This window comes from Myxine glutinosa, chromosome 7, assembly GCF_964187855.1.
Source record: "Myxine glutinosa chromosome 7, kmMyxGlut1.1, whole genome shotgun sequence".
In the NCBI taxonomy this organism is placed as follows: domain Eukaryota; kingdom Metazoa; phylum Chordata; class Myxini; order Myxiniformes; family Myxinidae; genus Myxine; species Myxine glutinosa.
Window position 1 is genome coordinate 15,232,961 of NC_136267.1, and position 14,387 is coordinate 15,247,347.

At 44.6% G+C, this 14,387-nt stretch overlaps 1 protein-coding gene across 6 annotated transcripts in view; it reads left to right on the forward strand.

Moving 5' to 3' along the window:
• The first annotated feature begins 879 nt into the window (after positions 1-879).
• CEP164 (centrosomal protein 164) overlaps positions 880-14,387 on the forward strand; it is a 105,092-nt gene continuing 91,584 nt past the window's right edge. For 5 of the 6 annotated variants that reach the window (XR_013624016.1, XM_068121811.2, XM_068121809.2 and 2 more), the window contains exons 1-2: positions 880-1,082; positions 6,975-7,098. Coding sequence is in view for 4 of the 6 variants with exons in the window: in XM_068121811.2 (XP_067977912.2) it covers positions 7,029-7,098 (70 nt within the window). In the remaining 2 variants the exon portion in view is untranslated. The remainder of the gene's footprint in view (positions 1,083-6,974; positions 7,099-14,387) is intronic. The other variant, XM_078781306.1, reaches the window with a different exon arrangement.

Below are 14,387 nucleotides of genomic sequence, written 5' to 3' on the forward strand. Positions count from 1 at the left end.
CCACACACACACACACACGCACAGAATGAAACACGCACTTAAAACACACAAACACTGACACACACGCACACACATACAGACACACACACACACACACAAACACACACACACACACACATGATGAAACACACTTAAAACACACAAACACACACATACGTACTGACGCACACACATACACTGACATACACACACACACACACTGACACGTGCGCACACTGAAACACACATACTGACACGTGCACACACTGAAACACAACACACACACACACATACACACTGACACAAACATACACACACACACACACACATTACCTTTTATCATTATAGATAAACCTAAAGGTGTTTGCAGAGTGATTGCCGGTGCACGTCCTTATTCCTTTGTCTCTTTGGGACGATTCTGACCATTCATTTTGTGTGTGCTCGTGCATACGTAATAAATAGACAGCCCTTAATGGAGTCCCACCCCCACCATCCCGTTTTCACATCAGATCTGCCGAAGGTAGACGAAGGTAATGTTTTCAATCGTGTTTATTACTTGCCAAATCGAATATCTCACAGGTATCATGGAGTTTACGGCAGGAGGGCCGAGGTGGGAATCCTGGGATTGTGTTACTGTGAGTTCAACACTGAGTTACCTGGAAATGGAATACGATCCAATTGGTTTACCGTTTAGTCACCGAAATGGCCTCTGCTTGTACTTACTTCTCGGATCATCATGTAGAAAACTGGTTATTCTTCTTTTAATATCAAGTGAATTAAAAAAAAATACCTTTTTATAGCAGATATTTACATTTAAAAATCAACGTCAATAAAAAAAAAAAAAAAAATGGCTGAAAACACTCAGGCCAAGTCGACAATCACCTGTTTCTTGCTGTTTCAGGTAAAAGCGACTTCATCGGCTTCGACGTGATGACGTCTTCGGTCCAAAGATTTTGAGCGGGGCGGACTGCGGAGGCGTTTTGAAAATGGAGCACGTGATCATTTCCCGGGAGGCGGGACAAATGACGCGCCCGGAAATGTGCGAGGGCGTAAACGTAAAGCGTCACCACAGCAACGAGGCCTACACTGGCTCCTCAAGCTCCGTGAGTGTCTCGCATGTTTTTCTTTTCTTCAAATATTAACGTGATAATGTTGGTGATTGTGAAAGAATGCGTTGTACGAGGTAACTGATAAACCTTTATCCTGGGGATGGAAATGAATGTTAAATATCCCTCAGCGAGCTCGACTTTACCATAATTTACACTTCGTCTACCTTGGGCCATCATTTGCACCTCGTTTAGCTTGGGCCAACATTTGCACTTCGTTTAGCTTGGGCCATCATTTGCACTTCGTTTAGCTTGGGCCAACATTTGCACTTCGTTTAGCTTGGGCCAACATTTGCTCTTCGTTTACCTTGGGCCAACATTTGCACTCCGTCTAGCTTGGGCCAACATTTGCACTTCGTTTAGCTTGGGCCATCATTTGCACTTCGTTTACCTTGGGCCATCATTTGCACCTCGTCTAGCTTGGGCCATCATTTGCACTTCGTTTAGCTTGGGCCATCATTTGCACTTCGCCTACCTTGGGCCATCATTTGCACCTCGTCTAGCTTGGGCCATCATTTGCACCTCGTCTAGCTTGGGCCATCATTTGCACTTCGTTTAGCTTGGGCCATCATTTGCACCTCGTTTAGCTTGGGCCATCATTTGCACCTCGTCTCTTTTGGGCCATCATTTGCACCTCGTCTAGCTTGGGCCATCATTTGCACTTCGTCTAGCTTGGGCCATCATTTGCACCTCGTCTAGCTTAGGCCATCATTTGCACCTCGTCTAGCTTGGGCCATCATTTGCACCTCGTCTAGCTTGGGCCATCATTTGCACCTCGTCTAGCTTGGGCCATCATTTGCACTTCGTCTAGCTTGTGCCATCATTTGCACTTCGTCTACCTTGGGCCATCATTTGCACCTCGTCTAGCTTGGGCCATCATTTGCACTTCGTTTAGCTTGGGCCATCATTTGCACTTCGTCTAGCTTGGGCCATCATTTGCACTTCGTTTAGCTTGGGCCATCATTTGCACCTCATCTAGCTTGGGCCATCATTTGCACCTCGTCTAGCTTGGGCCATCATTTGCACTTCGTTTAGCTTGGGCCATCATTTGCACCTCGTCTAGCTTGGGCCATCATTTGCACTTCGTCTAGCTTGGGCCATCATTTGCACTTCGTTTAGCTTGGGCCATCATTTGCACCTCGTCTAGCTTGGGCCATCATTTGCACCTCGTCTAGCTTGGGCCATAATTTGCACTTCGTCTAGCTTGGGCCATCATTTGCACTTCGTTTAGCTTGGGCCATCATTTGCACCTCGTCTCGCTTGGGCCATCATTTGCACCTCGTCTAGCTTGGGCCATCATTTGCACTTCGTCTAGCTTGGGCCATCATTTGCACCTCGTCTAGCTTGGGCCATCTTTTGCACTTCGTCTAGCTTGGGCCATCATTTGCACTTCATCTAGCTTTGGCCATCATTTGCACTTCGTCTAGTTTGGGCCATCATTTGCACTTCGTCTAGCTTGGGCCATCATTTGCACCTCGTCTAGCTTGGGCCATCATTTGCACCTCGTCTAGCTTGGGCCATCATTTGCACCTCGTCTAGCTTGGGCCACCATTTGCACCTCGTCTAGCTTGGGCCATCATTTGCACCTCGTCTAGCTTGGGCCATCATTTGCACCTCGTCTAGCTTGGGCCATCATTTGCACTTCCTCTAGCTTGGGCCATCATTTGCACTTCGTCTAGCTTGGGCCATCATTTGCACTTCGTTTAGCTTGGGCCATCATTTGCACCTCGTCTAGCTTGGGCCATCATTTGCACTTCGTCTAGCTTGGGCCATCATTTGCACTTCGTCTAGTTTGGGCCATCATTTGCACTTCGTCTAGCTTGGGCCATCGTTTGCACTCCGTCTAGCTTGGGCCATCATTTGCACTTCGTCTAGCTTGGGCCATCATTTGCACTTCGTCTAGCTTGGGCCATCATTTGCACTTCGTTTAGCTTGGGCCATAATTTTTACTTCGTCTAGCTTGGGCCATCATTTGCACTTCGTTTAGCTTGGGCCATCATTTGCACTTCGTCTAGCTTGGGCCATCATTTGTACTTCGTCTACCTTGGGCCATCATTTGCACTTCGCCGAGCTTGGGCCATCATTTGCACTTCGTCGAGCTTGGGCCATCATTTGCACTTCGTCTAGCTTAGGCCACCGTTTGCACTTCGTCTAGCTTGGGCCATCGTTTACACTTCGTCTAGTTTGGGCCATCGTTTGCACTCCGTCTAGCTTGGGCCATCATTTGCACTTCGTTTAGCTTGGGCCATCATTTGCACTTCGTCTAGTTGGGCCATCATTTGCACTTCGTCTAGCTTGGGCCATCATTTGCACTCCGTCTAGCTTGGGCCATCATTTGCACTTCGTCTAGTTTGGGCCATTATTTGCACTCCGTCTAGCTTGGGCCATCATTTGCACTTCGTTTAGCTTGGGCCATCATTTGTACTTCGTCTCGCTTGGGCCATCATTTGCACTCCGTTTAGCATGGGCCATCATTTGCACTCCGTTTAGCTTGGGCCATCATTTGCACTTCGCCGAGCTTGGGCCACCATTTGCACTTCGTCTAGCTTGGGCCATCATTTGCACTCCGTCTAGCTTGGGCCACCATTTGCACTTCGTCTAGCTTGGGCCACCATTTGCACCTCGTCTAGCTTGGGCCATCATTTGCACTTCGTCTAGCTTGGGCCATCATTTACACTTCGCCGAGCTTGGGCCATCATTTGCACTTCGTCTAGCTTGGGCCATCATTTGCACTCTGTCTCGCTTGGGCCATCATTTGCACTTCGTTTAGCTTGGGCCATCATTTGCACTTCGTCTAGCTTGGGCCATCATTTGCACTCTGTCTCGCTTGGGCCATCATTTGCACTCCGTCTAGCTTGGGCCATCATTTGCACTTCGTTTAGCTTGGGCCATCATTTGCACTTCGCCAAGCTTTGGCCACCATTTGCACTTCGTCTAGCTTGGGCCATCATTTGCACTCCGTCTAGCTTGGGCCACCATTTGCACTTCGTCTAGCTTGGGCCATCATTTGCCCTCCGTCTAGTTTGGGCCATCATTTGCACTTCATCTCGCTTGGGCCATCATTTGCACTTCGTCTAGCTTGGTCCACCATTTGCACTTCGTCTATCTTGGACCATCATTTGCACTTCGTCTATCTTGGGCCATCATTTGCACTTCGTCCAGCTTGGGCCATCATTTGAGGTGTTGATTTATATTTGTCCTTCATTTCCTTTATTGCTCACTTTGATTTTTCAATCATAGCTCATTTCAATCATTCAATCACTTGTAGACGAGGGGTACGAGGTTATGACGGTATCAAGGTACGTCTGGTCCACACTACCATGGAACAAAATAACGAACGATGTGTGTGTAAATATATATATAATTTGTTATTATTATTATTATTATTATTATTATTATTATTATTATTTCAACAATTCAAAGCCTTCTTGTAATGCACAAGAAACGGAGACACAGGAGAAGGTCATTCGGCCCATCGAGCCTGTTATGTTTCATCGATTTAATTAATTGTGTTATTTATTTAATTTACATTTATTTAATGCATATATACAGTCACGTGAAAAAGTAAGTACACCCCATGTAAAGTTTTGACTTTTTCAACATATTTCAACATACAGCTATTTGATCTTCATTTCAACAATATTGATAGATAAAGGTGATATAATATAACAAATATCATGAAACATTTACATGTTGTAGTCCATTGTATAATTTAAATACACATAAATGCAAATTTCGCATGTGGAAAAAGTAAGTACACCCTTGGCTCTAATAGGTGGTATTGCCCCCTTTGGCAGAAACTACCTCAAGTAGGCATTTCTTATAACTGTCTACCAGTCTCTGACATCGACTGGGAGAAATTTTTGCCCACTCCTCCATGCAGAATTCTTTCAGCTGTGCGATGTTTGAGGGGTTTCTTGCATGCACAGCTCGTTTCAAATCCCCCCACAACATCTCGATGGGATATAGATCCGGCTTTGACTTGGCCATTCCAGAACCCTCCATTTCTTTCTTTTCAGCCATTCCTTGGTGGATTTACTGGTATGTTTCGGGTCATTGTCATGTTGCAAGGTCCACATTTGGTTGATCTTCAACTCTCCGACAGATGGCCTCACATTATCCTCAAGCACCCTCTGGTACAATGAAGAATTCATAGTGGATTCTATGATGGTGAGCTGCCCAGGCCCTGATGCAGCAAAGCTGCCCCAAACCATAATATTTCCACCACCATGCTTTACAGTTGGTATCAGGTTCTTGTGGTCAAATGCTGTCTTTGGTTTTCGCCAAACATGTCTTCTGATACTGTGGCCAAATAGCGCTACCTTTGACTCATCTGTCCAAAGCACATTGTTCCAGAAGTGCTGGTCTTTGCCTCGGTGTTCATTGGCAAACTTTAGTCTTTCCCTGATGTTCTTTCTGGATAGCAAAGGTTTCCTCCTGGCACACCTCCCATGTAGATCAAATTTGTGCAGCCTCTTTCTAATGGTGGACTCGTGCACTTTGACATCAACAGTGGCAAGAGTTACCTGTAGGTCCAGTGATGACATTCTGGGGTTCTTAGAGACTTCTTTCAGCATCTTGCGGTCTGCTCTCGGGGTGAACTTGCTGGGGCGGCCTGGCCTGAACAAGTTGGCAGTTGTTTGGAATCTTCTCCACTTGTAGATGATCTTCCGGACAGTCGAATGATTGATTTCAAATTGTTTGGAGATCTTTTTAAATCCCTTCCCAGACTCGTAGTCATCTATAACCTTCTTTCTGAAGGCCTCAGAGAGCTCTTTTGATCTAGGCATGGTGACGCCGCACACTTCAACAACAAAGAGCAAACCAAACTGAATGTCTGAGGTTTAAATAAGACAGGTTCCTTCAAGATCCTCTCTAACGATGTTCTAATCATTTGCACCTGAGCTGGTGCACCTGATTCAAATTTTAGGTATTTGAAGTAGTGATAAATGTAGGGGTGTACTTACTTTTTCCACATGCGAAATTTGCATTTATGTTTATTTAAATGATACAATGGACTACAAAATGTAAATGTTTCATGATATTTGTTATATTATATCACCTTTATCTATCAATATTGTTGAAATGAAGATCAAATAGCTGTATGTTGAAATATGTTGAAAAAGTCAAAACTTTACATGGGGTGTTCTTACTTTTTCACGTGACTGTATGTACCCCGTGGTTTAACGCTCGGCCGCATCAACATTTAATTAAGACATGGAGGTGCATGTCCAGGGCACGAGCCCTTGCCAGGAGCCCACGTGCCTTCTAGTTTAATGGTAATAGACGGCGGACACTGAAACAAAATTGAAAGTCATTACAACAGCAAACTACTGTTTTTAAGGACGTTATAAAGGACACAAACAACTCTTGTAATGTGCTAGATAGGGTGGCGTAATAGACGTTGCAGAAAATGGCGGTAAACCCCGGAATAAATTTATTTATACGTTGGTACCAAAGATGGCGTAGCTCTGTGAAACATTGACGAAACGCCCTGAAACGTGATCTTGTTCTGTAACTTATCATAATAAATCCATGTACCAAGTTGAATATGTAAAAGGGTAAGGGAAAAAAGTCTGAAAAACCACCGGTGGGACCGACAGACAGACCTGTTGTCCCCACCTGTGAAACTGCTAGGGAACTAAAAATATATATTCCTTCTGAGATCAAACTTTTAAAATCAAATTTCACTATCTTTTGCAAAGTTTATTGATTTCTACTCGAGAAACTGTTATCACTGCCCTACTGTTTCAATTTTTTTTGTTATTTTTTAATGCCAAACGTACTCCCATCGATTGTAGTGTACCATTGTGTTACAAAATTCAGGATAAGGCTACGTTTGTCGAGTACGCTGTGTGTAGTGATCGTATATATTTTTTTCTTGGGAAGTTCTTGGCAGAGTCAAAAGAAGAATATTCCGTGAATTGCTGAATGAGGTAGATCATGGCTTTTGGGGGAACGCAGATCATTCTGGAGGAAAACTATGATGAGGGCTTTGTGCCAACGGAGAAAGGTGAGGACATTATGACCGAAGCATTTGTCTTGTAATGGTGTAGCACTAAAGGCTTTGGAATTTGTATTTGTCACTGATGAAATGTCCCCTGCACCCTTATCTTCTTCTTTGTTACACATGTCCCATGAAGTTGGGACAACACCCCATAAAGTATGTATTGTTGACCATGCCATGGGGGACATCAAACCTGAATGGAAGGATTATTTGTGCCTTACCTCCCTTGCAGCATTTTGCCGACAAGATCATGGACCAACTTTAGGAACTGCATACCATACTGATTACTGATGCTGGTATTTTCTTCGATCTACATAAGTAATATGCTTATTACCTCTGCCACCCAAGATGGGCAGAGGTTATGTTTTCACCCCTGTCTATTTGGATGTTCGCTTGTGTGCAGCATATCTCAAAAGGCAATGGACGAACTTGTATGAAATTTGGTGGACAGGTTGGGTGTGTGACAAGGACAAATTGATTCGATTTTTTTTGAAGATCCGGATGCAGATCCGGATACGAGAATTGTTTCATTTTTAAAGTGATTCTTCACCATTGAGAGATTTTTTTGGTATAATTAGTCGAGGCTCATATAAGAGCTAACACATGGAACATATAATAAGAGGGAGGTTAGGGGGGGAGCAGGGGGGGGGGGGGGGGAAGAGGAAAGAACAACAATTGTAGGGAACAGGGACATCAGGAGAGCTGTGGAAGAGAGAGGGCTGGAGCGGGGGTATACAGGATAAACACGATGGACACTGCAGGGTTTCCAGGATAGAAAACGGAATTTGAAGGATGTCTGTTTGGGGTGAATTAAAAGGGGGAGAGAAGATCAAGGTTTTGGATGGGGGAAGATAAGAGATTGTGGTGAGCAGCTGTTTTAAAGACCTGGAGGGAGGAGTGGGAAGTGTGGGAATCATTGAGGAGAGTGTGGGAGTTTGTTCCAGAGATGGGAAAAAAGAGGAATGAAAAATTTAAGGTGAGCAGAAAGTCTTGATTTTGGCAGTTTCACCAGAAGAGGGTTGCATGCAGATCTTGTGCATCCTGCAAGAATATTTGGGGGACAGAGCACAAGCAGAGCAGGGGGAGCTAGGCCGGAGAGGAGTCGGTATAAGACAGAAAGTCCACCAACCTGCCTGCGGTGAGTGAGTGAAAGGCCCTCATAATCGGCTACATCACGGGAGATTCCAATGATTCTGAAAGCTTTGGTTTCTACAGCGTGAAGCTGACCTATGTGTGAGGCAGGTGCACCTGCCCAGAGGGGAGAGCAGTATTCCATTGAGCTGTGGATGAAAGCCTTGTATGTGGTGAGGTGCTCAGATGTGCCAAGGAAGGACTTCACACGACTGAGGATGCCCAGTCGCTGACTGGCTTTGGAGGCCAGCTTGGAAATGTGGTTTTTCCTGGAAAGATCATGGCAGATAGTGAGACTCAAAAGCTTGAGTGACAGAACTTCTTCGAGAGGATCGTTGAGAAAGTGGATGGGAGTGTTTTCCAGATGGTCTTTTCGGAGAGACAAAGTGAGAGTGTGAGATTTATCAGGATTGAAAGACATGTTCCACGTGTTTGACCAGTTTGTCCTTTTTTTTCTAGGTCTGCAGAGAGTGAAGAGGCTGCTGCCTGCCGATCTGAGGGATGAGATAGAGAGAGCGGCAGAGGAAGGAGTCATCAGCAAAAAGATGGAGAGGATTTTCCAGAGAGTCGGAGAGATCATTAATGAAGACCAGAAAAAGCACAGGGCCCAGAAGAATGCCTGGAGGAACTCCAGTCTGGACAGGAAGAGGAGCTAAGATAATTCCATTTGGAGCCACACATTGACTATGACAGGAGAGGAAGTTCATCAGCCATGCGATGCGTGGAGGTTTCCATGGACACCATAAAAGGAGAGTTTGGAGAGCAGAGCGGGGTGCCAGACCGTATCGAAGGCACGAGATATGTCAAGGGAGACAGCTCTGATTTCCTGTTTGGCATTGAGGACCTCCATCCATTGTTGAGACAGCAGAAGCAGCATGTCCAGAGTAGAGTGACCTGGTCTGAATCCAAATTGATGATCCGATGTCAAGCCATCGGAGAAGAGAAAGGATTTAATATCAGAAGCGATGATTGATTCCACGACCTTGCTCATAATTGAGAGCAGGCTGATTGGTCTGTCGTTGCAAAGATCTGTTTTTGCACCTTTTTTGTGTAAAGCCGTAATGTTGGCTGATTTCCAAACTGCGGGCAGATGACCTTGAGAAAAAGAGAGGGTGAAGAGAATTGAGAGAGGGTGAGATAGAGTGGCAGAGCAGGATTTTAGGACCCGTGGGCTGATGCTGTCTGGTGCAGTTGCAGAATCTGAGTCGAGGTTTGACAGAAACTTCTCCACCTCGTCGGGAGAGAAGGACAGAGTCCAGGAGCACCTGGGTATGACTGGATGCGGTGGGTACAGAGAGGGATGCGTTTGGGACACAAGATTTTGAGGCAAACAGAGTTGAGGCATTCAGCTTTTTCAAGTGCAGTGTCAGCTGTGTAGCCATTTGAGGTAAGGGAGGGGATGGAGGGGGAACAAACACCAGAAACAGATTTGACCAGACGCCACCAGGATTTCGAGGAGGGAGACAGGTTTGAGAGTTCAGTCTTGAGAGTAGAGAGATATTGTTTCCTGGCTGCTTTAGGATGTCTTACTAAAATACGCAATTTGGTGTCTGCCTGTATGTCTGACGGTTTTGACTGCAATATATTCGGTCGTTACTTATCAAATCTCAACCAAACCTGACAGGAGTACTGAGGGTCACACAGTGGAGGTTGTTGCGAATTAAATTGCCCCACTCCTCAAGGTGATTTTCTTTGCCGAGGGGTTTTTCACCGCCAATGGAGTTGCGTGTTGAGGTGTATATCCGTGTTAAGGTAGCTTTATCGTGGCATTTTTCCATGGACGCTTTTAATAACAATGCTAAATATAATAGCATAATATTAATGTTATTGCAAAACAATATTAATACCAATAATACTCCTAATAATATGAAGAAATCAACGGTATGAATCCATCAGGTCAGGATTCTCATGATGACGCCACTGAAGAAAATGATGAAGGCGTCGAAGGCACTAACTTCAAATGCTGAAATGCGGGCTAATCTTCACCGTCTGCAAATCGGTCTTGAGTGGTGTGGATTTGACAACATAGAAGGGTTGAAAAAATTCAAGGTGACATCTGGGATCTTTTGAGGGCACCGCCCATAGTTCAGGTAGACATTCAGCGATCCATAAAAAATTAGGCCATATGTACTGTATTGTACAATCTGTGTTTGGTTTGTTATGTGCAGAAATACCGAATTGCAGAATGTGAGAAAAATTGTTGCCTAATCTACAGGCCTTGGTTTATTAAAAAAACACCGGTTAATAAGACCAGATAGCCCCGGTCCCAAGGTGGTTTTATTAAGCGGCGACCATTGTATTATTTGTATCCGAAAGTGTTTTGTGCAAAAAAAAAAAATGCTTTCTTCAAGGCCTGAGGCAATGTGAACTGGACCCAACGCCACTTATATAGTTTTGTAATCTGCAATTCAAACTTGAGACAAAAACATTCCTGCAAGGCAAAACGATTCCCAGATCGTCTTTCTGGTTTCCAAGGTAGGGTTCTTAACTATTGCACACCTATTGACCATTCTTATTTTTCTCTGACAGCCTGGAGTGTTCCAAAACATACCTGAACAAGCCAAACTCCTTCTGGGAGAATGTCCTGTTGACAGATGAGACCAAATTAGAGCTTTTTTGTAAAGCACATCATCTCTATGTTTACAGAAAACTAAATGAAGCCTTCAAACAAAAGAACACTTTCCCTACAGTCAAACATGGAGGAGGTTCAGTGATGTTCTGGGGTTGCTGTGCTGCCTCTGGCACTGAGTGCCTTGAATATGTGCTTGGAATCACAAAATCAGGAGATTACCAAGGCATTTTGGAGCGCAATGTTCAACCCAGTGTCAGAAAGCTGTGTCTTCATCAAAGGTAATGGGTCTTGCAGCAGGACAATGACCCTAACACAATGACCCTAACCCTAACAACACACTTCAAAAAGCACCCAGGAATGGTTCAAGCCAAAACGCTGGACTGTTCTGAAGTGGCCAGCAATGTGTCCACATCTACATCCCATTGAACACCTGTTGAGAGATCTGAAAACAACAGTTGGGAGAAGGCTTCCATCAAATCTGGGAGAACTGGAGCAGTTTGCACAAAAAGAGTGGGCCAAACTGCCAGTAGAGAGGTGTAGGAAGCTCATTCATGGCTATAGGAAGTGCTTCACTGCAGTTATTTTGTCTAACGTCTGTGCTACCAAGTATTAAGTCTCGAGGTGTCAATGTGTCAATAAATTTGTCAATGCCATTTCTTTTTATTTTGTAATTTTAAAGGATATATTAAGTTCTGAATCAAAAACAAAGGCTCTGTAATATTAACAGTGAAATAAAGAATTATGGAGACCAAATACTTTTGTCAATTTCAACTTATTACCTCTGCCACCAAAGGTGGATGGAGGTAATGTTTTTGTGGATGGAGGTTATGTTTTCACCCCTGTCTGTTTTTTTGTTTGTTTGTTTGTGAACAAAATATCTCAAAAAGTTGTGGACGGATTCAGATGATATTTGATGAAGATCCGGATTCGGATCTGGCTCCTCGAATTTTTAAGTGATTCTTCACCTTTGGGAGATCGGGCCAAAAACGATACATTGCAGGATATCTCAAAAAAGTTGTGGACAGATTTGGACGAATCTTGGTTGACTGGTTGGGTGTCTGACAAGGACAAAGAGATTCGATTTTGGTGAAGATTTGAATATGGATTCGGATGTGAGAATTATTTCATTTTTTAGGTGATTCTTTACCATTGGGAGATGGGGCCAAAAATGATACATAGTGGGATGTCTAAAAAAGCTATGGATGGATTTGGACGAAACTTGGTGGACCGGTTGTGTGTGTGACAAGGAAGAATCTATTCAATTTTGGTGAAGATCCGGGTCCGGATCCAGCTAGAATAATTTTTTAAGTGATTCTTCACCATTGAGTAATATGGTCAAACAGGTGGAGGTATGTATGCTCTCTACTGAGTGCCGTTCTAGTTTTTAGAGAAATTGTGAGGTATTTGAAAAAAGTTCAAGGGTGCCAATATTTTTGGCCACGACTGTATATAAATATGCATGTTCGAATATAAAGACTTTTTTTTTTTTTTTTTTTTTTTTTTGCATACAAGATCGAGCGAGGCTCGTGAAAGAGCAAACATTAATCACACAGAAAGACAAACAGACACATACAACAAATAACATCGGGAGCGGTAGACAAGATCGGGAGAGAGGGGGAAGGACACAAACAAAACATTTGAGAGCAGGGACCGAGAGACATGGAGACATCGAGAGATCTGTGGGAGGGAGAGGGCTTTGGGGGGGAGGCATGTGAAGGGGGGGGGGGGGGGGTGGGAGAGGTATAAACATATGGACACTGCCAGGACTTCCAGGAAGGAAGTTGGAATTTCAAACAAGGTGGATCTGGGGTGAATTAGTGGGGGTAGAAAAGATCAAGGTTTTGGATGGGGGAAGATAAGAGATGGTGGTGAACAGCTGTTTTAAAGACCTGGAGGGAGGAGTGGGATTGAAGGGAGTGTGGGAGTTTGTTCCAGAGGCGGGAGAAAAGAGGAATGAAAGAGTGAAGGTGAGCAGAGAGCCGAGATTTCGGCAGTTTAACCATCAGAGGGTTGCTGGCAGATCTTGTGCGACCTGTAGGAATATTTGGGGGACAGAGCACAGAGAGAGCTGGGGGAGCAAGGCCGGAGAGGAGTCGGTAGAAGACAGAAAGACCACCTACCTGCCTGCGGTGAGTGAGGGAAACTGGCATTGAGGACATGGCATTTAATATGGAATATATATTTTTTCTTGACTTGGGTTTACTTTCTGAACTCGGTATATCAATCTGGTGAGTTTCTTTTACGCTTCGGTGATTTCTTTGTTAAAAGAACCATGTCACTGATTGTCTGTCGCAGCAAGAAGTCAATAACAGGATTATATCACAGGTGGCGTGACAAAATGTACGGACAGGTACATTTGACGATTGGCTTCACAATCAGGTATATAAGGGTTGTTGCGTTCTGTATTGGTGGAAAACAATGGCTGCACGTCTACAAAAGTTATTGCCGCTTCCCCTGAAGATGGTCCGTCAACTCGACAATGCTGTTTGTCATTTAGTGGTGGTTTTACGAAATTCCGGCATGAAACAGCATGCTATTGCTTGGCAGTATGGCATCACTCAAGGTCAGGTGTCAAAGATCCTGAAACGAAATGCTCAGAGGGGTGTCCCTACTCCAATACCGAGGCCAGGACGTCCCCGCAGAACCACAAGGGGGGGATGATCGCCAGCTGCACCGGTTAGTCCGCAATGGCCGTACCAAGTCAGCTAATCGGCTTAGGGCTGAGTGGCAGCAACTGACAAATGTGCCTGTATCCAGAAGGCTAATCAACCAATGACTGGTTCAAGCAGGCTATCATGCCACGCGTCCCCTGAGAAAGCCACGCCTGACCAGCCAACACCGCCAGCGCCAACACCAAAAATAAGCAAAGGACCAACTTCTAATCTGGTGTGTGGGTGTATCTAGGCATAAGGAAGAACCCTATTGAAAATTGGGTCGCCACGTCAAAATCCAAGAGGGCCGCCGCCATGTATGTCTGAACCTTGTGAGCTGAATATCTTGAAAAATAAGCGACGTACCAACTTCTAATCTGGTGTGTGGGTGTATCTAGGCATAAGGAAGAACGCTATTGAAAATTGGGTTGCCACGTCAAAATCCAAGATGGCCACCACCATATATACGTGGTGTTCAAAAAGTATCCGACAAAATTTGATGTAGTAGCGTTGTTCAAGTTTTTCCGTCATTTTGTCAAAAACCAAAATCCGACGGCGCTCACTTACATGTCCTCACTCATCGGCGGTCTGCCGTCGAATGACAGCTTCTGCAGGTGGGAAAAAATTCACGCGTGTGCATTAGGACCGCCTACATACGTGCACCAATCAACGCCTCCCTAGTTTCTTTCTTTTACGCACGAAAAATAAAGGTCGGATACTTTTTGAACACAGTAGTATGTCTGAACCTTGTGAGCGAAATATCTTGAAAAATAAGCGAAGTACCAACTTCTAATCTGGTGTGTGGGTGTATCTAGGCACAAGGATAAACGGTATTGAAAATTGGGTCGCCACGTCAAAATCCAAGATGGCCGCCTCCATGTATGTCTGAACCTTGTGAGCAAAATATCATACCATAGCATGTTTTCTGTGTCTTCCACTTT